Source organism: Melanostigma gelatinosum (genome assembly GCF_949748355.1).
Source record: "Melanostigma gelatinosum genome assembly, chromosome: 19".
Lineage (NCBI taxonomy): Eukaryota > Metazoa > Chordata > Actinopteri > Perciformes > Zoarcidae > Melanostigma > Melanostigma gelatinosum.
In genome coordinates this window covers 4,150,995-4,176,582 of record NC_136652.1, presented here as the reverse complement: position 1 = coordinate 4,176,582, position 25,588 = coordinate 4,150,995, and the positions used below count along the sequence as shown (strand labels likewise).

Genomic DNA, 25,588 nt, shown 5'->3' with positions numbered 1-25,588 from the left:
AGTAACCTAGTATTGTAGCAGTAGTAGGCTAGTATTATAGCAGTAGTAGCCTAGTATTATAGCAGTAGTAGACTAGTATTGCAGCAGTACTAGACTAGTATTGTAGCAGTAGTAGGCTAGTATTGTAGCAGTAGTAGGCTAGTATTATAGCAGTAGTAGACTAGTATTATAGCAGTAGTAGACTAGTATTATAGCAGTAGTAGGCTAGTATTGTAGCAGTAGTAGGCTAGTATTGTAGCAGTAGTAACCTAGTATTGTAGCAGTAGTAGGCTAGTATTATAGCAGTAGTAGACTAGTATTATAGCAGTAGTAGACTAGTATTATAGCAGTAGTCGACTAGTATTATAGCAGTAGTAGACTAGTATTATAGCAGTAGTAGACTAGTATTATAGCAGTAGTAGACTAGTATTATAGCAGTAGTAGGCTAGTATTGCAGCAGTAGTAGACTAGTATTGTAGCAGTAGTAACCTAGTATTATAGCAGTAGTAGGCTAGTATTGTAGCAGTAGTAACCTAGTATTGTAGCAGTAGTAGGCTAGTATTATAGCAGTAGTAGACTAGTATTATAGCAGTAGTAGACTAGTATTATAGCAGTAGTAGACTAGTATTATAGCAGTAGTAGACTAGTATTATAGCAGTAGTAGGCTAGTATTGCAGCAGTAGTAGGCTAGTATTGTAGCAGTAGTAGACTAGTATTGTAGCAGTAGTAACCTAGTATTATAGCAGTAGTAGGCTAGTATTGTAGCAGTAGTAACCTAGTATTGTAGCAGTAGTAGGCTAGTATTATAGCAGTAGTAGACTACTATTATAGCAGTACTAGACTAGTATTGTAGCAGTAGTAGGCTAGTATTGTAGCAGTAGTAGGCTAGTATTATAGCAGTAGTAGACTAGTATTATAGCAGTAGTAGACTAGTATTATAGCAGTAGTAGGCTAGTATTGTAGCAGTAGTAGGCTAGTATTGTAGCAGTAGTAACCTAGTATTGTAGCAGTAGTAGGCTAGTATTATAGCAGTAGTAGACTAGTATTATAGCAGTAGTAGACTAGTATTATAGCAGTAGTCGACTAGTATTATAGCAGTAGTAGACTAGTATTATAGCAGTAGTAGACTAGTATTATAGCAGTAGTAGACTAGTATTATAGCAGTAGTAGGCTAGTATTGCAGCAGTAGTAGACTAGTATTGTAGCAGTAGTAACCTAGTATTATAGCAGTAGTAGGCTAGTATTGTAGCAGTAGTAACCTAGTATTGTAGCAGTAGTAGGCTAGTATTATAGCAGTAGTAGACTAGTATTATAGCAGTAGTAGACTAGTATTATAGCAGTAGTAGACTAGTATTATAGCAGTAGTAGACTAGTATTATAGCAGTAGTAGGCTAGTATTGCAGCAGTAGTAGGCTAGTATTGTAGCAGTAGTAGACTAGTATTGTAGCAGTAGTAACCTAGTATTATAGCAGTAGTAGGCTAGTATTGTAGCAGTAGTAACCTAGTATTGTAGCAGTAGTAGGCTAGTATTATAGCAGTAGTAGGCTAGTATTGTAGCAGTAGTAACCTAGTATTGTAGCAGTAGTAGGCTAGTATTATAGCAGTAGTAGACTAGTATTATAGCAGTAGTAGACTAGTATTGCAGCAGTAGTAGACTAGTATTATAGCAGTAGTAGACTAGTATTATAGCAGTAGTAGACTAGTATTATAGCAGTAGTAGACTAGTATTATAGCAGTAGTAGGCTAGTATTGTAGCAGTAGTAACCTAGTATTATAGCAGTAGTAGGCTAGTATTGTAGCAGTAGTAACCTAGTATTGTAGCAGTAGTAGGCTAGTATTGTAGCAGTAGTAGGCTAGTATTATAGCAGTAGTAGACTAGTATTATAGCAGTAGTAGACTAGTATTGTAGCAGTAGTAGGCTAGTATTGTAGCAGTAGTAGGCGAGTATTATAGCAGTAGTAGACTAGTATTATAGCAGTAGTAGACTAGTATTATAGCAGTAGTAGACTAGTATTATAGCAGTAGTGGGCTAGTATTGTAGCAGTAGTAGGCTAGTATTGTAGCAGTATTAACCTAGTATTGTAGCAGTAGTAGGCTAGTATTATAGCAGTAGTAGACTAGTATTATAGCAGTAGTAGACTAGTATTATAGCAGTAGTATACTAGTATTATAGCAGTAGTAGACTAGTATTATAGCAGTAGTAGGCTAGTATTGCAGCAGTAGTAGGCTAGTATTGTAGCAGTAGTAGACTAGTATTATAGCAGTAGTAGGCTAGTATTGCAGCAGTAGTAGACTAGTATTGTAGGAGTAGTAACCTAGTATTATAGCAGTAGTAGGCTAGTATTGTAGCAGTAGTAACCTAGTATTGTAGCAGTAGTAGGCTAGTATTATAGCAGTAGTAGACTAGTATTATAGCAGTAGTAGACTAGTATTATAGCAGTAGTAGACTAGTATTATAGCAGTAGTAGACTAGTATTATAGCAGTAGTAGACTAGTATTATAGCAGTAGTAGGCTAGTATTGCAGCAGTAGTAGGCTAGTATTGTAGCAGTAGTAGACTAGTATTGTAGCAGTAGTAACCTAGTATTATAGCAGTAGTAGGCTAGTATTGTAGCAGTAGTAACCTAGTATTGTAGCAGTAGTAGGCTAGTATTATAGCAGTAGTAGGCTAGTATTGTAGCAGTAGTAACCTAGTATTGTAGCAGTAGTAGGCTAGTATTATAGCAGTAGTAGCCTAGTATTATAGCAGTAGTAGACTAGTATTGCAGCAGTACTAGACTAGTATTGTAGCAGTAGTAGGCTAGTATTGTAGCAGTAGTAGGCTAGTATTATAGCAGTAGTAGACTAGTATTATAGCAGTAGTAGACTAGTATTATAGCAGTAGTAGGCTAGTATTGTAGCAGTAGTAGGCTAGTATTGTAGCAGTAGTAACCTAGTATTGTAGCAGTAGTAGGCTAGTATTATAGCAGTAGTAGACTAGTATTATAGCAGTAGTAGACTAGTATTATAGCAGTAGTCGACTAGTATTATAGCAGTAGTAGACTAGTATTATAGCAGTAGTAGACTAGTATTATAGCAGTAGTAGACTAGTATTATAGCAGTAGTAGGCTAGTATTGCAGCAGTAGTAGACTAGTATTGTAGCAGTAGTAACCTAGTATTATAGCAGTAGTAGGCTAGTATTGTAGCAGTAGTAACCTAGTATTGTAGCAGTAGTAGGCTAGTATTATAGCAGTAGTAGACTAGTATTATAGCAGTAGTAGACTAGTATTATAGCAGTAGTAGACTAGTATTATAGCAGTAGTAGACTAGTATTATAGCAGTAGTAGGCTAGTATTGCAGCAGTAGTAGGCTAGTATTGTAGCAGTAGTAGACTAGTATTGTAGCAGTAGTAACCTAGTATTATAGCAGTAGTAGGCTAGTATTGTAGCAGTAGTAACCTAGTATTGTAGCAGTAGTAGGCTAGTATTATAGCAGTAGTAGGCTAGTATTGTAGCAGTAGTAACCTAGTATTGTAGCAGTAGTAGGCTAGTATTATAGCAGTAGTAGACTAGTATTATAGCAGTAGTAGACTAGTATTGCAGCAGTAGTAGACTAGTATTATAGCAGTAGTAGACTAGTATTATAGCAGTAGTAGACTAGTATTATAGCAGTAGTAGACTAGTATTATAGCAGTAGTAGGCTAGTATTGTAGCAGTAGTAACCTAGTATTATAGCAGTAGTAGGCTAGTATTGTAGCAGTAGTAACCTAGTATTGTAGCAGTAGTAGGCTAGTATTGTAGCAGTAGTAGGCTAGTATTATAGCAGTAGTAGACTAGTATTATAGCAGTAGTAGACTAGTATTGTAGCAGTAGTAGGCTAGTATTGTAGCAGTAGTAGGCGAGTATTATAGCAGTAGTAGACTAGTATTATAGCAGTAGTAGACTAGTATTATAGCAGTAGTAGACTAGTATTATAGCAGTAGTGGGCTAGTATTGTAGCAGTAGTAGGCTAGTATTGTAGCAGTAGTAACCTAGTATTGTAGCACTAGTAGTCTAGTATTATAGCAGTAGTAGACTAGTATTATAGCAGTAGTAGACTAGTATTATAGCAGTAGTAGACTAGTATTATAGCAGTAGTAGGCTAGTATTGCAGCAGTAGTAGGCTAGTATTGTAGCAGTAGTAGACTAGTATTATAGCAGTAGTAGACTAGTATTATAGCAGTAGTAGGCTAGTATTGCAGCAGTAGTAGGCTAGTATTGTAGCAGTAGTAGACTAGTATTGTAGCAGTAGTAACCTAGTATTATAGCAGTAGTAGGCTAGTATTGTAGCAGTAGTAACCTAGTATTGTAGCAGTAGTAGGCTAGTATTATAGCAGTAGTAGGCTAGTATTGTAGCAGTAGTAACCTAGTATTGTAGCAGTAGTAGGCTAGTATTATAGCAGTAGTAGCCTAGTATTATAGCAGTAGTAGACTAGTATTGCAGCAGTAGTAGACTAGTATTATAGCAGTAGTAGACTAGTATTATAGCAGTAGTAGACTAGTATTATAGCAGTAGTAGACTAGTATTATAGCAGTAGTATACTAGTATTATAGCAGTAGTAGACTAGTATTATAGCAGTAGTAGACTAGTATTATAGCAGTAGTAGGCTAGTATTATAGCAGTAGTAGACTAGTATTATAGCAGTAGTAGACTAGTATTGTAGCAGTAGTAGGCTAGTATTGTAGCAGTAGTAGGCGAGTATTATAGCAGTAGTAGACTAGTATTATAGCAGTAGTAGACTAGTATTATAGCAGTAGTAGACTAGTATTATAGCAGTAGTGGGCTAGTATTGTAGCAGTAGTAGGCTAGTATTGTAGCAGTAGTAACCTAGTATTGTAGCAGTAGTAGGCTAGTATTATAGCAGTAGTAGACTAGTATTATAGCAGTAGTAGACTAGTATTATAGCAGTAGTATACTAGTATTATAGCAGTAGTAGACTAGTATTATAGCAGTAGTAGGCTAGTATTGCAGCAGTAGTAGGCTAGTATTGTAGCAGTAGTAGACTAGTATTATAGCAGTAGTAGGCTAGTATTGCAGCAGTAGTAGACTAGTATTGTAGCAGTAGTAACCTAGTATTATAGCAGTAGTAGGCTAGTATTGTAGCAGTAGTAACCTAGTATTGTAGCAGTAGTAGGCTAGTATTATAGCAGTAGTAGACTAGTATTATAGCAGTAGTAGACTAGTATTATAGCAGTAGTAGACTAGTATTATAGCAGTAGTAGACTAGTATTATAGCAGTAGTAGACTAGTATTATAGCAGTAGTAGGCTAGTATTGCAGCAGTAGTAGGCTAGTATTGTAGCAGTAGTAGACTAGTATTGTAGCAGTAGTAACCTAGTATTGTAGCAGTAGTAGACTAGTATTATAGCAGTAGTAGGCTAGTATTGCAGCAGTAGTAGACTAGTATTGTAGCAGTAGTAACCTAGTATTATAGCAGTAGTAGGCTAGTATTGTAGCAGTAGTAACCTAGTATTGTAGCAGTAGTAGGCTAGTATTATAGCAGTAGTAGACTAGTATTATAGCAGTAGTAGACTAGTATTATAGCAGTAGTAGACTAGTATTATAGCAGTAGTAGACTAGTATTATAGCAGTAGTAGACTAGTATTATAGCAGTAGTAGGCTAGTATTGCAGCAGTAGTAGGCTAGTATTGTAGCAGTAGTAGACTAGTATTGTAGCAGTAGTAACCTAGTATTATAGCAGTAGTAGGCTAGTATTGTAGCAGTAGTAACCTAGTATTGTAGCAGTAGTAGGCTAGTATTATAGCAGTAGTAGGCTAGTATTGTAGCAGTAGTAACCTAGTATTGTAGCAGTAGTAGGCTAGTATTATAGCAGTAGTAGCCTAGTATTATAGCAGTAGTAGACTAGTATTGCAGCAGTAGTAGACTAGTATTATAGCAGTAGTAGACTAGTATTATAGCAGTAGTAGACTAGTATTATAGCAGTAGTAGACTAGTATTATAGCAGTAGTATACTAGTATTATAGCAGTAGTAGACTAGTATTATAGCAGTAGTAGACTAGTATTATAGCAGTAGTAGGCTAGTATTATAGCAGTAGTAGACTAGTATTATAGCAGTAGTAGACTAGTATTGTAGCAGTAGTAGGCTAGTATTGTAGCAGTAGTAGGCGAGTATTATAGCAGTAGTAGACTAGTATTATAGCAGTAGTAGACTAGTATAATAGCAGTAGTAGACTAGTATTATAGCAGTAGTGGGCTAGTATTGTAGCAGTAGTAGGCTAGTATTGTAGCAGTAGTAACCTAGTATTGTAGCAGTAGTAGGCTAGTATTATAGCAGTAGTAGACTAGTATTATAGCAGTAGTAGACTAGTATTATAGCAGTAGTATACTAGTATTATAGCAGTAGTAGACTAGTATTATAGCAGTAGTAGGCTAGTATTGCAGCAGTAGTAGGCTAGTATTGTAGCAGTAGTAGACTAGTATTATAGCAGTAGTAGGCTAGTATTGCAGCAGTAGTAGACTAGTATTGTAGCAGTAGTAACCTAGTATTATAGCAGTAGTAGGCTAGTATTGTAGCAGTAGTAACCTAGTATTGTAGCAGTAGTAGGCTAGTATTATAGCAGTAGTAGACTAGTATTATAGCAGTAGTAGACTAGTATTATAGCAGTAGTAGACTAGTATTATAGCAGTAGTAGACTAGTATTATAGCAGTAGTAGACTAGTATTATAGCAGTAGTAGGCTAGTATTGCAGCAGTAGTAGGCTAGTATTGTAGCAGTAGTAGACTAGTATTGTAGCAGTAGTAACCTAGTATTGTAGCAGTAGTAGACTAGTATTATAGCAGTAGTAGGCTAGTATTGCAGCAGTAGTAGACTAGTATTGTAGCAGTAGTAACCTAGTATTATAGCAGTAGTAGGCTAGTATTGTAGCAGTAGTAACCTAGTATTGTAGCAGTAGTAGGCTAGTATTATAGCAGTAGTAGACTAGTATTATAGCAGTAGTAGACTAGTATTATAGCAGTAGTAGACTAGTATTATAGCAGTAGTAGACTAGTATTATAGCAGTAGTAGACTAGTATTATAGCAGTAGTAGGCTAGTATTGCAGCAGTAGTAGGCTAGTATTGTAGCAGTAGTAGACTAGTATTGTAGCAGTAGTAACCTAGTATTATAGCAGTAGTAGGCTAGTATTGTAGCAGTAGTAACCTAGTATTGTAGCAGTAGTAGGCTAGTATTGTAGCAGTAGTAACCTAGTATTGTAGCAGTAGTAGGCTAGTATTATAGCAGTAGTAGGCTAGTATTATAGCAGTAGTAGACTAGTATTATAGCAGTAGTAGACTAGTATTATAGCAGTAGTAGGCTAGTATTGCAGCAGTAGTAGGCTAGTATTGTAGCAGTAGTAGACTAGTATTGTAGCAGTAGTAACCTAGTATTATAGCAGTAGTAGGCTAGTATTGTAGCAGTAGTAACCTAGTATTGTAGCAGTAGTAGGCTAGTATTATAGCAGTAGTAGACTACTATTATAGCAGTACTAGACTAGTATTGTAGCAGTAGTAGGCTAGTATTGTAGCAGTAGTAGGCTAGTATTATAGCAGTAGTAGACTAGTATTATAGCAGTAGTAGACTAGTATTATAGCAGTAGTAGGCTAGTATTGTAGCAGTAGTAGGCTAGTATTGTAGCAGTAGTAACCTAGTATTGTAGCAGTAGTAGGCTAGTATTATAGCAGTAGTAGACTAGTATTATAGCAGTAGTAGACTAGTATTATAGCAGTAGTCGACTAGTATTATAGCAGTAGTAGACTAGTATTATAGCAGTAGTAGACTAGTATTATAGCAGTAGTAGACTAGTATTATAGCAGTAGTAGGCTAGTATTGCAGCAGTAGTAGACTAGTATTGTAGCAGTAGTAACCTAGTATTATAGCAGTAGTAGGCTAGTATTGTAGCAGTAGTAACCTAGTATTGTAGCAGTAGTAGGCTAGTATTATAGCAGTAGTAGACTAGTATTATAGCAGTAGTAGACTAGTATTATAGCAGTAGTAGACTAGTATTATAGCAGTAGTAGACTAGTATTATAGCAGTAGTAGGCTAGTATTGCAGCAGTAGTAGGCTAGTATTGTAGCAGTAGTAGACTAGTATTGTAGCAGTAGTAACCTAGTATTATAGCAGTAGTAGGCTAGTATTGTAGCAGTAGTAACCTAGTATTGTAGCAGTAGTAGGCTAGTATTATAGCAGTAGTAGGCTAGTATTGTAGCAGTAGTAACCTAGTATTGTAGCAGTAGTAGGCTAGTATTATAGCAGTAGTAGACTAGTATTATAGCAGTAGTAGACTAGTATTGCAGCAGTAGTAGACTAGTATTATAGCAGTAGTAGACTAGTATTATAGCAGTAGTAGACTAGTATTATAGCAGTAGTAGACTAGTATTATAGCAGTAGTAGGCTAGTATTGTAGCAGTAGTAACCTAGTATTATAGCAGTAGTAGGCTAGTATTGTAGCAGTAGTAACCTAGTATTGTAGCAGTAGTAGGCTAGTATTGTAGCAGTAGTAGGCTAGTATTATAGCAGTAGTAGACTAGTATTATAGCAGTAGTAGACTAGTATTGTAGCAGTAGTAGGCTAGTATTGTAGCAGTAGTAGGCGAGTATTATAGCAGTAGTAGACTAGTATTATAGCAGTAGTAGACTAGTATTATAGCAGTAGTAGACTAGTATTATAGCAGTAGTGGGCTAGTATTGTAGCAGTAGTAGGCTAGTATTGTAGCAGTATTAACCTAGTATTGTAGCAGTAGTAGGCTAGTATTATAGCAGTAGTAGACTAGTATTATAGCAGTAGTAGACTAGTATTATAGCAGTAGTATACTAGTATTATAGCAGTAGTAGACTAGTATTATAGCAGTAGTAGGCTAGTATTGCAGCAGTAGTAGGCTAGTATTGTAGCAGTAGTAGACTAGTATTATAGCAGTAGTAGGCTAGTATTGCAGCAGTAGTAGACTAGTATTGTAGGAGTAGTAACCTAGTATTATAGCAGTAGTAGGCTAGTATTGTAGCAGTAGTAACCTAGTATTGTAGCAGTAGTAGGCTAGTATTATAGCAGTAGTAGACTAGTATTATAGCAGTAGTAGACTAGTATTATAGCAGTAGTAGACTAGTATTATAGCAGTAGTAGACTAGTATTATAGCAGTAGTAGACTAGTATTATAGCAGTAGTAGGCTAGTATTGCAGCAGTAGTAGGCTAGTATTGTAGCAGTAGTAGACTAGTATTGTAGCAGTAGTAACCTAGTATTATAGCAGTAGTAGGCTAGTATTGTAGCAGTAGTAACCTAGTATTGTAGCAGTAGTAGGCTAGTATTATAGCAGTAGTAGGCTAGTATTGTAGCAGTAGTAACCTAGTATTGTAGCAGTAGTAGGCTAGTATTATAGCAGTAGTAGCCTAGTATTATAGCAGTAGTAGACTAGTATTGCAGCAGTACTAGACTAGTATTGTAGCAGTAGTAGGCTAGTATTGTAGCAGTAGTAGGCTAGTATTATAGCAGTAGTAGACTAGTATTATAGCAGTAGTAGACTAGTATTATAGCAGTAGTAGGCTAGTATTGTAGCAGTAGTAGGCTAGTATTGTAGCAGTAGTAACCTAGTATTGTAGCAGTAGTAGGCTAGTATTATAGCAGTAGTAGACTAGTATTATAGCAGTAGTAGACTAGTATTATAGCAGTAGTCGACTAGTATTATAGCAGTAGTAGACTAGTATTATAGCAGTAGTAGACTAGTATTATAGCAGTAGTAGACTAGTATTATAGCAGTAGTAGGCTAGTATTGCAGCAGTAGTAGACTAGTATTGTAGCAGTAGTAACCTAGTATTATAGCAGTAGTAGGCTAGTATTGTAGCAGTAGTAACCTAGTATTGTAGCAGTAGTAGGCTAGTATTATAGCAGTAGTAGACTAGTATTATAGCAGTAGTAGACTAGTATTATAGCAGTAGTAGACTAGTATTATAGCAGTAGTAGACTAGTATTATAGCAGTAGTAGGCTAGTATTGCAGCAGTAGTAGGCTAGTATTGTAGCAGTAGTAGACTAGTATTGTAGCAGTAGTAACCTAGTATTATAGCAGTAGTAGGCTAGTATTGTAGCAGTAGTAACCTAGTATTGTAGCAGTAGTAGGCTAGTATTATAGCAGTAGTAGGCTAGTATTGTAGCAGTAGTAACCTAGTATTGTAGCAGTAGTAGGCTAGTATTATAGCAGTAGTAGACTAGTATTATAGCAGTAGTAGACTAGTATTGCAGCAGTAGTAGACTAGTATTATAGCAGTAGTAGACTAGTATTATAGCAGTAGTAGACTAGTATTATAGCAGTAGTAGACTAGTATTATAGCAGTAGTAGGCTAGTATTGTAGCAGTAGTAACCTAGTATTATAGCAGTAGTAGGCTAGTATTGTAGCAGTAGTAACCTAGTATTGTAGCAGTAGTAGGCTAGTATTGTAGCAGTAGTAGGCTAGTATTATAGCAGTAGTAGACTAGTATTATAGCAGTAGTAGACTAGTATTGTAGCAGTAGTAGGCTAGTATTGTAGCAGTAGTAGGCGAGTATTATAGCAGTAGTAGACTAGTATTATAGCAGTAGTAGACTAGTATTATAGCAGTAGTAGACTAGTATTATAGCAGTAGTGGGCTAGTATTGTAGCAGTAGTAGGCTAGTATTGTAGCAGTAGTAACCTAGTATTGTAGCACTAGTAGTCTAGTATTATAGCAGTAGTAGACTAGTATTATAGCAGTAGTAGACTAGTATTATAGCAGTAGTAGACTAGTATTATAGCAGTAGTAGGCTAGTATTGCAGCAGTAGTAGGCTAGTATTGTAGCAGTAGTAGACTAGTATTATAGCAGTAGTAGACTAGTATTATAGCAGTAGTAGGCTAGTATTGCAGCAGTAGTAGGCTAGTATTGTAGCAGTAGTAGACTAGTATTGTAGCAGTAGTAACCTAGTATTATAGCAGTAGTAGGCTAGTATTGTAGCAGTAGTAACCTAGTATTGTAGCAGTAGTAGGCTAGTATTATAGCAGTAGTAGGCTAGTATTGTAGCAGTAGTAACCTAGTATTGTAGCAGTAGTAGGCTAGTATTATAGCAGTAGTAGCCTAGTATTATAGCAGTAGTAGACTAGTATTGCAGCAGTAGTAGACTAGTATTATAGCAGTAGTAGACTAGTATTATAGCAGTAGTAGACTAGTATTATAGCAGTAGTAGACTAGTATTATAGCAGTAGTATACTAGTATTATAGCAGTAGTAGACTAGTATTATAGCAGTAGTAGACTAGTATTATAGCAGTAGTAGGCTAGTATTATAGCAGTAGTAGACTAGTATTATAGCAGTAGTAGACTAGTATTGTAGCAGTAGTAGGCTAGTATTGTAGCAGTAGTAGGCGAGTATTATAGCAGTAGTAGACTAGTATTATAGCAGTAGTAGACTAGTATTATAGCAGTAGTAGACTAGTATTATAGCAGTAGTGGGCTAGTATTGTAGCAGTAGTAGGCTAGTATTGTAGCAGTAGTAACCTAGTATTGTAGCAGTAGTAGGCTAGTATTATAGCAGTAGTAGACTAGTATTATAGCAGTAGTAGACTAGTATTATAGCAGTAGTATACTAGTATTATAGCAGTAGTAGACTAGTATTATAGCAGTAGTAGGCTAGTATTGCAGCAGTAGTAGGCTAGTATTGTAGCAGTAGTAGACTAGTATTATAGCAGTAGTAGGCTAGTATTGCAGCAGTAGTAGACTAGTATTGTAGCAGTAGTAACCTAGTATTATAGCAGTAGTAGGCTAGTATTGTAGCAGTAGTAACCTAGTATTGTAGCAGTAGTAGGCTAGTATTATAGCAGTAGTAGACTAGTATTATAGCAGTAGTAGACTAGTATTATAGCAGTAGTAGACTAGTATTATAGCAGTAGTAGACTAGTATTATAGCAGTAGTAGACTAGTATTATAGCAGTAGTAGGCTAGTATTGCAGCAGTAGTAGGCTAGTATTGTAGCAGTAGTAGACTAGTATTGTAGCAGTAGTAACCTAGTATTGTAGCAGTAGTAGACTAGTATTATAGCAGTAGTAGGCTAGTATTGCAGCAGTAGTAGACTAGTATTGTAGCAGTAGTAACCTAGTATTATAGCAGTAGTAGGCTAGTATTGTAGCAGTAGTAACCTAGTATTGTAGCAGTAGTAGGCTAGTATTATAGCAGTAGTAGACTAGTATTATAGCAGTAGTAGACTAGTATTATAGCAGTAGTAGACTAGTATTATAGCAGTAGTAGACTAGTATTATAGCAGTAGTAGACTAGTATTATAGCAGTAGTAGGCTAGTATTGCAGCAGTAGTAGGCTAGTATTGTAGCAGTAGTAGACTAGTATTGTAGCAGTAGTAACCTAGTATTATAGCAGTAGTAGGCTAGTATTGTAGCAGTAGTAACCTAGTATTGTAGCAGTAGTAGGCTAGTATTATAGCAGTAGTAGGCTAGTATTGTAGCAGTAGTAACCTAGTATTGTAGCAGTAGTAGGCTAGTATTATAGCAGTAGTAGCCTAGTATTATAGCAGTAGTAGACTAGTATTGCAGCAGTAGTAGACTAGTATTATAGCAGTAGTAGACTAGTATTATAGCAGTAGTAGACTAGTATTATAGCAGTAGTAGACTAGTATTATAGCAGTAGTATACTAGTATTATAGCAGTAGTAGACTAGTATTATAGCAGTAGTAGACTAGTATTATAGCAGTAGTAGGCTAGTATTATAGCAGTAGTAGACTAGTATTATAGCAGTAGTAGACTAGTATTGTAGCAGTAGTAGGCTAGTATTGTAGCAGTAGTAGGCGAGTATTATAGCAGTAGTAGACTAGTATTATAGCAGTAGTAGACTAGTATAATAGCAGTAGTAGACTAGTATTATAGCAGTAGTGGGCTAGTATTGTAGCAGTAGTAGGCTAGTATTGTAGCAGTAGTAACCTAGTATTGTAGCAGTAGTAGGCTAGTATTATAGCAGTAGTAGACTAGTATTATAGCAGTAGTAGACTAGTATTATAGCAGTAGTATACTAGTATTATAGCAGTAGTAGACTAGTATTATAGCAGTAGTAGGCTAGTATTGCAGCAGTAGTAGGCTAGTATTGTAGCAGTAGTAGACTAGTATTATAGCAGTAGTAGGCTAGTATTGCAGCAGTAGTAGACTAGTATTGTAGCAGTAGTAACCTAGTATTATAGCAGTAGTAGGCTAGTATTGTAGCAGTAGTAACCTAGTATTGTAGCAGTAGTAGGCTAGTATTATAGCAGTAGTAGACTAGTATTATAGCAGTAGTAGACTAGTATTATAGCAGTAGTAGACTAGTATTATAGCAGTAGTAGACTAGTATTATAGCAGTAGTAGACTAGTATTATAGCAGTAGTAGGCTAGTATTGCAGCAGTAGTAGGCTAGTATTGTAGCAGTAGTAGACTAGTATTGTAGCAGTAGTAACCTAGTATTGTAGCAGTAGTAGACTAGTATTATAGCAGTAGTAGGCTAGTATTGCAGCAGTAGTAGACTAGTATTGTAGCAGTAGTAACCTAGTATTATAGCAGTAGTAGGCTAGTATTGTAGCAGTAGTAACCTAGTATTGTAGCAGTAGTAGGCTAGTATTATAGCAGTAGTAGACTAGTATTATAGCAGTAGTAGACTAGTATTATAGCAGTAGTAGACTAGTATTATAGCAGTAGTAGACTAGTATTATAGCAGTAGTAGACTAGTATTATAGCAGTAGTAGGCTAGTATTGCAGCAGTAGTAGGCTAGTATTGTAGCAGTAGTAGACTAGTATTGTAGCAGTAGTAACCTAGTATTATAGCAGTAGTAGGCTAGTATTGTAGCAGTAGTAACCTAGTATTGTAGCAGTAGTAGGCTAGTATTGTAGCAGTAGTAACCTAGTATTGTAGCAGTAGTAGGCTAGTATTATAGCAGTAGTAGCCTAGTATTATAGCAGTAGTAGACTAGTATTGCAGCAGTAGTAGACTAGTATTATAGCAGTAGTAGACTAGTATTATAGCAGTAGTAGACTAGTATTATAGCAGTAGTAGACTAGTATTATAGCAGTAGTATACTAGTATTATAGCAGTAGTAGACTAGTATTATAGCAGTAGTAGGCTAGTATTGTAGCAGTAGTAGGCTAGTATTATAGCAGTAGTAGACTAGTATTATAGCAGTAGTAGACTAGTATTGTAGCAGTAGTAGGCTAGTATTGTAGCAGTAGTAGGCGAGTATTATAGCAGTAGTAGACTAGTATTATAGCAGTAGTAGACTAGTATTATAGCAGTAGTAGACTAGTATTATAGCAGTAGTAGACTAGTATTATAGCAGTAGTAGGCTAGTATTGCAGCAGTAGTAGGCTAGTATTGTAGCAGTAGTAGACTAGTATTATAGCAGTAGTAGGCTAGTATTGCAGCAGTAGTAGACTAGTATTGTAGCAGTAGTAACCTAGTATTATAGCAGTAGTAGGCTAGTATTGTAGCAGTAGTAACCTAGTATTGTAGCAGTAGTAGGCTAGTATTATAGCAGTAGTAGACTAGTATTATAGCAGTAGTAGACTAGTATTATAGCAGTAGTAGACTAGTATTATAGCAGTAGTAGACTAGTATTATAGCAGTAGTAGACTAGTATTATAGCAGTAGTAGGCTAGTATTGCAGCAGTAGTAGGCTAGTATTGTAGCAGTAGTAGACTAGTATTGTAGCAGTAGTAACCTAGTATTATAGCAGTAGTAGGCTAGTATTGTAGCAGTAGTAACCTAGTATTGTAGCAGTAGTAGGCTAGTATTATAGCAGTAGTAGGCTAGTATTGTAGCAGTAGTAACCTAGTATTGTAGCAGTAGTAGGCTAGTATTATAGCAGTAGTAGCCTAGTATTATAGCAGTAGTAGACTAGTATTGCAGCAGTAGTAGACTAGTATTATAGCAGTAGTAGACTAGTATTATAGCAGTAGTAGGCTAGTATTGCAGCAGTAGTAGGCTAGTATTGTAGCAGTAGTAGACTAGTATTGTAGCAGTAGTAACCTAGTATTATAGCAGTAGTAGGCTAGTATTGTAGCAGTAGTAACCTAGTATTGTAGCAGTAGTAGGCTAGTATTATAGCAGTAGTAGGCTAGTATTGTAGCAGTAGTAACCTAGTATTGTAGCAGTAGTAACCTAGTATTGTAGCAGTAGTAGGCTAGTATTATAGCAGTAGTAGCCTAGTATTATAGCAGTAGTAGACTAGTATTGCAGCAGTAGTAGACTAGTATTATAGCAGTAGTAGACTAGTATTATAGCAGTAGTAGACTAGTATTATAGCAGTAGTATACTAGTATTATAGCAGTAGTAGACTAGTATTATAGCAGTAGTAGGCTAGTATTGCAGCAGTAGTAGGCTAGTATTGTAGCAGTAGTAGACTAGTATTATAGCAGTAGTAGGCTAGTATTGCAGCAGTAGTAGACTAGTATTGTAGCAGTAGTAACCTAGTATTATAGCAGTAGTAGGCTAGTATTGTAGCAGTAGTAACCTAGTATTGTAGCAGTAGTAGGCTAGTATTATAGCAGTAGTAGACTAGTATTATAGCAGTAGTAGACTAGTATTATAGCAGTAGTAGACTAGTATTATAGCAGTAGTAGACTAGTATTATAGCAGTAGTAGGCTAGTATTGTAGCAGTAGTAACCTAGTATTGTAGCAGTAGTAGGCTAGTATTATAGCAGTAGTAGACTAGTATTATAGCAGTAGTAGACTAGTATTATAGCAGTAGTAGACTAGTATTATAGCAGTAGTAGACTAGTATTATAGCAGTAGTAGGCTAGTATTGCAGCAGTAGTAGACTAGTATTGTAGCAGTAGTAACCTAGTATTATAGCAGTAGTAGGCTAGTATTGTAGCAGTAGTAACCTGGTATTGTAGCAGTAGTAGGCTAGTATTATAGCAGTAGTAGACTAGTATTATAGCAGTAGTAGACTAGTATTATAGCAGTAGTAGACTAGTATTATAGCAGTAGTAGACTAGTATTATAGCAGTAGTAGACTAGTATTATAGCAGTAGTAGGCTAGTATTATAGCAGTAGTAGGCTAGTATTGCAGCAGTAGTAGGCTAGTATTGTAGCAGTAGTAGACTAGTATTGTAGCAGTAGTAACCTAGTATTATAGCAGTAGTAGGCTAGTATTGTAGCAGTAGTAACCTAGTATTGTAGCAGTAGTAGGCTAGTATTATAGCAGTAGTAGGCTAGTATTGTAGCAGTAGTAACCTAGTATTGTAGCAGTAGTAGGCTAGTATTATAGCAGTAGTAGACTAGTATTATAGCAGTAGTAGACTAGTATTGCAGCAGTAGTAGACTAGTATTATAGCAGTAGTAGACTAGTATTATAGCAGTAGTAGACTAGTATTATAGCAGTAGTAGACTAGTATTATAGCAGTAGTAGGCTAGTGTTGCAGCAGTAGTAGCCTAGTATTGTAGCAGTAGTAGACTAGTATTGTAGCAGTAGTAACCTAGTATTATAGCAGTAGTAACCTAGTATTGTAGCAGTAGTAGGCTAGTATTGTAGCAGTAGTAGACTAGTATTATAGCAGTAGTAGACTAGTATTGTAGCAGTAGTAGGCTAGTATTGTAGCAGTAGTAGGCTAGTATTATAGCAGTAGTAGACTAGTATTATAGCAGTAGTAGACTAGTATTATAGCAGTAGTAGACTAGTATTATAGCAGTAGTGGGCTAGTATTGTAGCAGTAGTAGGCTAGTATTGTAGCAGTAGTAACCTAGTATTGTAGCAGTAGTAGGCTAGTATTATAGCAGTAGTAGACTAGTATTATAGCAGTAGTAGACTAGTATTATAGCAGTAGTATACTAGTATTATAGCAGTAGTAGACTAGTATTATAGCAGTAGTAGGCTAGTATTGCAGCAGTAGTAGGCTAGTAGTTACGGCATTGGGGGTGAAGAGTTGTGAGTTTGATAGTTTAAAGATGTTACATGTTTCCAAAGACATTGTCTTTATCTTGCCCATGTTTGTTTCTTTTCCTGTTCGGTTGTTTTGATTTATGCATTGATTTTAAAGACAAGTCTTTTAAGACATGCATTGTCAATTAACTGTATATTTTCTGTATAGCAGTCTCCATTTCCAGTTTATTGTGGGTCTATTATGGATTTATTTGGCGATTTACACGTTTGCAATGTCATCCTCAGAGCATTAACCTCGCTGAAAGGACGTAACAAACACGTCAATGCTGTCAATCCGTGATCCCTAAAGACGGACCCCCCGCCTCAGTTTAGGTAAGAAACTTTAATACACAGTTGTTTGAAGGAAATGTTTTCACAGCAACTTAAAGACACATTTGAGAGGGAGAGGGAACCTGTTTAGCTTTCTAACACTAGTAGTTTTAATGATATGATTCCGCTTAGAGCTATAATAACAAGATTTGTTTTAATCTATTAAAATACAATCTTATAGTGTATAGAATCGAGTGTTTTTATGAAGAGAACTTGACATGCTATGAAAGCACAAAGACAGAGTAAGTACCAATAAATAAATACAATTAAGAACAAATAGATATTGTATATTTGCTTCAAGAAAACACACCTTACAAACAATGGTTGCAATCTGTTTTTGTTTGTTTGTTTCGATAAAATGAATAGAAAGACTGGGCCTGTCAACTGGACAAGAAGTTGAAGTGACTGATGACCAAGTACAATTTCCATTTACCTCAGAGGAGGAAGTGGAGCTTTTTGAGGAACGCCTTAAAGATCCCTCCATCTCTCAGCTGAAGAAGAGTGTGGTGAGTTTTTTAGTTTTTTTCAAATCAATCTTGATTTGAACTATTGTATGTAATTAACACTGGATAATACCCTGTTTGATGAAAATGTATTTTAAAACATTCTGTAAAGTATCAGATGTTAACAGTACTTTTTTGATCCATTTTAGATTTCCTCAACTATCGGAGAACATGATACAAAATGGGTTACATGGAACATCCTGCCCGCATGTTCAGTGATGATGTTGGGAAGAGCATAAACTGGAAAGTGATAAATGGGGAAAAATTCCTTCAGCCAGATGGCGTTGATGACTTTGCTCCTGCGTAAGTAACTAACATTTAATAAAACAATTTGAAGTCCCCCAGAGGTCTTAATAAATAGTGTTCAAATGAGCATGTTTCCCAGATCTTTTCCTTTTTAACGGTGCTAAATTCAATATTTGAACAGCAACTTCATTCTCTGCTCGGGTAGATATTACTTGACTATATATTTACATATATAATAGTTATGTGATACATTAGCTCTGAATAGAGCATAGCAAACCTTTAAATGTCAGTCAGCCACTAGCTTTTAGACTGCATGTCTGCTATATGTTGCACTGAGGGTTCATGGGATTTTGTCTCATCTGCTTGTGTGATCACAGATGCCGTCAGAAAGAATCATGTCTCACGTGCAGCCACTGATGAGGAGATTCTGAAACAGCAATGAGGTGGTTCCACCTGGCAGCAGACGTGGGAAGCTCCAGGAGGCGTGCCACTGTCAGCATCCCTACTGAACAAGCCTACATGTGTTATACATGTGATGTTGTACACGTCATACATGTGATGTTCTAAAATCCTTGTAAATGGATTTAATTTAATAAAAAACTGTTTTTGATATTATTCATGGTTACATTTCTTTTTCCATTAATACCTATTCAATATATAGGCTGTAATTACCTCTTTTTTAATTTTTGCCTTTTATTAGATAGTCAGGACGGAGAGTTGGGATTAGAACCCATGGAAGCTGGTGAAAGGACTGTTTTTAAAATGTTTGAATATAGGGTTTTGTTGTTACTTGCAGAGTCCATTGTTGGATATAAATGCACGAGGGATTTTACACAAACTATGCATTTATGTTCTCCAGCGTAACTGTAGATTTTAAGTCTTGAATAAATTCAACATTTTATTATTAATAGAGTATTCACACTTTTAATGAGCAATCTAGATGTTGGTCAGCTTGATTTTAGATATTTCTGTAGTTTTGAGTAATGGATCCGCTTTGGATCCGGGCCAAATGAGCTGCTTTATGAATGGGTCCAAATCGGACATGGGCGGATACAGGCAGGGTAACTGGTAAAATAAAAAAAAGTCATGAGACGTGTCGTATTTTGCCAGAGGAGGAAAATATGCTCATATTTCTGCAAAATAATTGCTGCAGTGTGTGTACAAAGTGTGTGTGTGTTTTGTATTTATTTATATTTATTTAAGTATACTGTAAACTGTTAACAGTTAACATATTGTTCATAGTTAAAATGTTTGAAGCTGCAGTTTGAAGCCAAGTGTTTTGTATTTATTTATATTTATAGTATACTTTAACAGTTAATATATTGTTCAATTTGAAGAAAAAAGTACCGGTTCAGGCACCGGTATCATTTTAAAAGTATCGTTTTAAAAGTATCGTTTTAAAAGTATCGTTTTAGCGCCGGTATCGGAAAAAACCCAAATGATACCCAACCCTACTACTGACATAGATATACATATAAGTAATCACTCTGCATCACCCTGCGTCACTCTGCGTCACCCTGCGTCACTCTGCGTCACCCTGCGTCACTCTCTAGCAGCTTGTGTCACCTACTGACATACATATACATATAAGCAGAGGAAGAGTGAAGATATTTTCAAACATGTATTTTTGGATTGGACATTTTATGTCTTTTAATTTTAATTTTAATTTGTATATATAATTTTAAAGGATTATAAAACGGATGATTTATTTTCATTATTTTAGCCGATTGTTGTAAATGACTATAAAAGTAATAATTTGGAAAGAGTGTATTATGTTCCATTTTGTTGCAAAACCAGCAAAATCATACTTAAATAAAATGAATGAGAAACAAAAAAGTACAACGTACTTACTCTAAGGATGCATACAGAGAACAGGGAGCTCCGGTGACTCAACTAAAATCATAAAACTGATTTATGGAAGCTGATCTGTCGTAACAACAACGGGTGTTCTCAGGAAATGTCTCAGGAAATGTGTCTCCGCCCCCTCAGCTCCGCAGCTTCTTGACGATTGCCGAACTATGCTCGCCTGCTACAGCTGAATCTTTCTGCTGAACTGACACAGACTGCTGAGTGACACAGACTGACGCTGAGTGACGCAGAGGTGACAGTGCCACAAGAAGGATCTCGCTGTCTCTCAGATCTTTGATGCGTATCCGTTCCAGATCCGTCCCGCTGTGCAAGTGGACTCCGATCCGGACCCGTTTAGCGGATGTGTTCCGGAGCTATGATACCCCCAGGGCGGACCCGGAGCCGAGTCAGTTTGCTGGGTTTGCCTCACTGACAGCTAATCACAACCACGCATGATAACGAGCCTCAGAGCAGATACTTATCGGGGAAAGGAGCAGTGTTGCGGTGGGCTGGTCTGCAGGGAGGAGGGTCCCTCTGTACACAGGACACACTGGGAGGTTTGACCCAGTTCACACAACACCGACCCACAGGTAAGATTTCCACTTCATTATCGCTGTAAACTATCATAAATACGATTTGTGGCCTGAAACGTGTTTGAACATGTCTCTATTTTCGACGAACACCTGCTGTTAAAAACAGCCTACATTGTGCAATAAACGTCAGCTGCCTGCTCAGTAACGTGAATAAACCGACAACTTTAAAAGTATGGAGCAGCTTTTATTGTAAAAGCTCTTAGCCTGCAGATATGAAGGTGACGCTGCTAACACCGTTCATAGCTGTAACATGATTGTGTAATGGTGTTGGTGCGCAGGAGAAGCGCCGTTATGATACAAGTTATCAACTTATGTGTTGCGTATTTCTAAAAACACATTCCGCAGTACAGCCCCGCCCCCTTATTCACTAAAAAGTATTATTATGTGAAGTATTATTATTAGGGGTACACACCGTTTATTTTAACACTACTACACATAATTGGGAGGACATATATATAAAATAAAGTATGTCTGCTTTCTGTAACATATTTTAAAGTTAGTCGGAATTAGTAGTATTACCCAGTTGTAATTATTAAAGAGGTATTTAACCAATGTTTGCAGTTCCATGAAGTTGGAGGGTTAAAAAAGAGACTGGTCATAATTGAGCATATAGAGTTTGCCATCAATGATGTAGCAGAGGCTGAGCTATAGTGACTACAATGAGTCAACTTTGAATTACACCTGCAACGCCTACATTTCCCACAGTGCAACTATCTAGGGTTTTTCCCCCCGAGTTTTTAGAATTTTACAATAGGACACAGTTATTTGCTCGAGGCAAATATGTCAGCTATTCGAATAGAGCTTTGTTATTAAAGCTCATGTCCGACATGAATGGTTGTGTACTGAGCAGTGTGACGCTGAAGCTCCACCAGCGAACTATGAACCTGCTAAAGCAAACAATATTTGTTCTACAGACCTTACTCCATGCTCAAATACCTACCTGTCCTCTGCTATATGTTCCCTGCTGAGCCAATGCAACAACATGCCGTTCTTTAAGCTTTTCACTTCCTCTTTGGACATCTTGTTAGGGCGCGGACAGAATGTGGACCCTGGCTCTTCAGTCGCTGTTCATCGGATTATACCTGCAGGTATGTGTCTCACATTTAGATTGTTTCATGATCATTGAAGTTGTATTTTGTCTGTTTTCTCAAACTGAACAGTAAGAAGATAACAATCAGAAATATAATTTTTTATCCTAAGGCAATATAATTCAGATTCATAAATAAAGAAAGAAAAAAGTTGAATATTTTGGGAAATATGCTTTTTCAAATTCAATACATGCTTATTCACTTTCTTGCCGAGAATCAGATGAGAGGATTGATACCACTCTCATATCTGTATGATAAATATGAAGCTACTGCCACCTGTCGGTTAGCTTAGCTTAGCACGACGACTTCAAACTGGGGAAACTGCTAGTCTGTCTCTGCCCGACAGAAATCCATTCTGCTAACCTAAAGCTCACTCAATATCATGTTTTGTATGGATTTCAAGTCTTAATGCTAAACTCAGCGAACCGTTTACTGGTTCCAGCTCCATATTTGCCGTTGAGGAGACAGTGGTATCAATCTTCTCATTTAATTCTAAGCCAGAAAGCAAAAGGGCAAATTTCCCTAAAATGTTTAACTTATAACGTTCGGTCCTTTTTCAATTTACAGAACTAATGTAACCCTCCTACCTGCAGGTACCCACATGCTACCCATCATGCACTTTGAACGGACTTGTGGCCAATTGCGCCTCACGGTGGCACTACAGTGTTCCTGCTCTGCCTCCCAACATCACCCACCTCTACCTGGAGATGAACTACATCAGTGAGATCAACAGCAGCTCGCTCAGAAGCTATGAGCAGCTGCAGGAGTTAGACCTCGGAAAGCAGAGTGTGCAGCTCGTCATCAGGAACAACTCTTTCCTCAGGCAGAGGAGATTGAAAAAGTTGGTGCTAGGCTTCAATATTGGCCTTCGGATGGAGCCGGGGGCTTTCGAAGGACTGTTCAATTTACAACAGCTCTTCTTGGATTACTGCGATCTGGCAGACTCCATACTAGCAGACAGCTATCTGCAGCCGCTTTTGTCCCTGGAAACGCTCGACCTCTTTGGTAATAAAATAGTGAGAGTTCGACCGGGACTGTTCTTTTCAAGACTTTCAAAGTTCACACAGCTAAACCTTAAATTGAATAAGATTGAACGATTGTGTGAAGATGATCTTGTTGGTTTCCAGGGGAAATACTTCAAACTCCTGAACTTGCAATCCAATAAGTTCTATACCAGCTATAGTGAAGGCTTTGACTGGGAGAGCTGCGGTAACCCTTTCAGAGGGATGGGTTTTAAAACCCTTGACTTATCCAGCAATGGGTTTAGCATGAACACAGCGAGGCACTTTTTCAAAGCAATAGAGGGTACTCCGATTGATCACCTTTTATTCTCTGGACACATCGGCAAAGGCTTCTCATATGACAACCTTCCCGACCCAGATAAAAGCACATTCCAAGGCCTCGTGAACAGTTCAGTTACCATTTTGGATCTGTCTAAAAACCGTATATTTGCTTTGCATGAGGCTTTTTTAAGTCCTCTAAAGGATGCGATCATTATTGACATTTCCATGAACAAAATCAATCAGATTAACAGAAATGCCTTCGCCGGTCTTCAAGGACATTTACGATTGCTCAACCTGTCCTCCAACCTCCTGGGGGAAATATACTCTCACACGTTCACCAATCTGATGGACCTTCGGGTGTTGGATTTATCCAACAACCACATTGGTGCATTAGGAGACAAAGCATTCAGCGGTCTTCCAAAATTAAGAGCGTTATATCTGACTGGAAATTCACTGCGAGACCTGGGTTCTCCGGCGTCGTTACCAAATTTAGAGTATCTATTGTTGAGGGACAATAAACTGAAATCTTTAAGTAAAATCGTTGCATTGGGAAAGAACAGTATCCACGTAGATGTTGCAGACAACAGATTCACTGACTTGGAGGACGTTTATGATATTTTGACTAATTTCAATCATCTCGTGAATTTCTTCTATGGGGGCAACTCCATCAAGTGGTGCACACAGAGTCCCAAAGTTACTGTACCTCGTAGTAATAGTTTACAAGTGCTGGATCTTCACGGCAGTTCCCTGCATACCATTTGGGCGCAGGGGAAGTGCCTCGACCTTTTTGATAATCTAGAGAATCTGCTCGGTCTTAATTTAAGCCTGAACTCACTTGCGACTCTCCCGCAAGGGATTTTCCGCGGCCTAGGCTCGATCATAGAGATCGACCTCTCGTCCAATGCTTTAACCTATCTGCAGCCGGACATCTTTCCGATTGGCCTGAAGAGACTCGACCTCTCAAACAACTTTTTAGCTTCCCCGGACCCGGCGATTTTACGGTCTCTGAGCTTTCTCAGCCTGGCTGCGAATCGGTTCCACTGCGATTGCAGTCTGGAGAGCTTCGCGAAGTGGCTGAACACGACGAATGTAACCTTCCTGAGCCCAATTGAGGAGTACAGGTGTGAGTTCCCAGCCGCTCTCCAGAATCGTCCTCTGCTGGAATACTCCACGATCGTCAAACCGTGTGAGGAAGACGACGAAAAGGCCGTCCAAGATCTTAAATTTGCTTTCTTCCTCTTGTCTGCTCTCCTCATACTCGCCGTGGTCCTCAGCGGGATCGTCTACGCCCGTCTCCGAGGGCGCATATTCATCATCTACAAAAAGGTCGTGGGTAGGGTTCTCGAGGGCCCGAAGACTCCCGTGGACGAAGTGCAGCACGATGCCTTCCTCTGTTTTAGCGACAACGACTATGGCTGGGTGGAGGCTGCTCTGCTGAAGAAGCTGGATAACCAGTTTTCGGAGGAGAACCTCTTCCGCTGCTGTTTCGAGGCCAGAGACTTCCTGCCAGGCGAGGATCACCTTTCCAACATCAGAGATGCCATCTGGGGCAGCAGGAAGACCGTGTGCGTTGTCTCCAAAGAGTTCCTTAAGGGTACGGTTTTCTGACTTTCAGTTGTCGTAACAGGCACAAAGTTACATAAGTCTGCTTAATTTTCGACCATGAAATATTTTATTTCCTTTCTTTCAAGGAACAGTTTCACATTTTAAAAGGTACACTAATTTCCTTTCTAGCCGAGAGTTGGATGAGAAGATCCATATTGTTCTCCTATATGTTTGTTTTTGCTGACACTTTTCACCTGGCTGCTTTCTTGGCCATGGCACAGTGACATATGAGTCATGTGACATTGCCAGCCAGCCAGCAGAGACTTGAGGAAGTCCCCTCCTCCCTGCCAAGAAATAATCCGGCTCCCAACCTCCTGTTAAACCACAACTTGATGCTTTAGCACTTCGGTTATACTGTAGGTGCAATGTTATTGATACAGTGATAGTTAGTGAGCTTTAGAGGTCTTTTTTTAACCTTCAGACAGAGCCAGGCTAACAGTTTCCCCCAGTCTTAATGCTAAGCTAAGCTAAATATCTGCTGACTGTAGCGTAAAATTTGACCAACAGATATAAAAATGGAATTGTTCTTATCATCTAACGATCACCACTGAATGAGTCCTGTCATTTCTTTGAATGTGGGTAAATGCGGCGGGGCCGCAAAAAAAGCTGCGAAGAGTTGTTAAAGCAAAAATAAACTTTTGGAGAAACACAACCCGACGTCGAGTCATGCCTATCACTTTCCCGGCGATCCAGAGTTGTGCGACCCTGCCGTGACGGAACAAGAGATGTTCGTCGTCATGCATTCAGTTGGAGTCAATGGGCCATTGAGTCACACTCCTACACCTTTGTTGTTGTGAATGTTTAATTATTTCACTCGTTATTACTCCTCTATTACCCCTTTCAACCTTGACAAAGGCGGAGGTTGAAGAAACTAACTGGGTGGCGTCTCTCTCTAGATGGTTGGTGCCTGGAGGCGTTCACTTTGGCCCAGGGCCGGATGCTGGAGGAGCTGACCAACGTACTGATCATGTTGGTGGTGGGGAAGGTGTGTACAAGGCCGCCGAGTTACTGTCTTTACACCCAGGCCGTAACGCACAAGTAGTCATGTGATCCATTGTCACAAAAATATTGATCATGGGTGATTAAAAAAAATAATCAAACGTTAAATTGACTGTTACACAAAGGGTAGAAAACTGGTGCTGTGCAATTTTTAATGAAAATAAAAAATAGACAGTTCTTGACTTTCACTAACGGCCTTTTTCTCCATTC

General features: G+C 37.8%; 1 protein-coding gene across 1 annotated transcript in view; it reads left to right on the top strand.

Annotated features, from left to right (window-relative positions):
• Positions 1-21,443: 21,443 nt before the first annotated feature.
• The window catches only part of LOC306792887 (toll-like receptor 5), a gene marked incomplete at its 5' end in the record, with an annotated part of 5,932 nt that continues 1,787 nt past the window's right edge, over positions 21,444-25,588 (top strand). The window contains 3 exons of the mRNA XM_079290248.1: positions 21,444-21,491; positions 22,085-24,368; positions 25,276-25,364. Of these exons, the coding sequence (XP_079146374.1) occupies positions 21,444-21,491; positions 22,085-24,368; positions 25,276-25,364 (2,421 nt within the window). The remainder of the gene's footprint in view (positions 21,492-22,084; positions 24,369-25,275; positions 25,365-25,588) is intronic.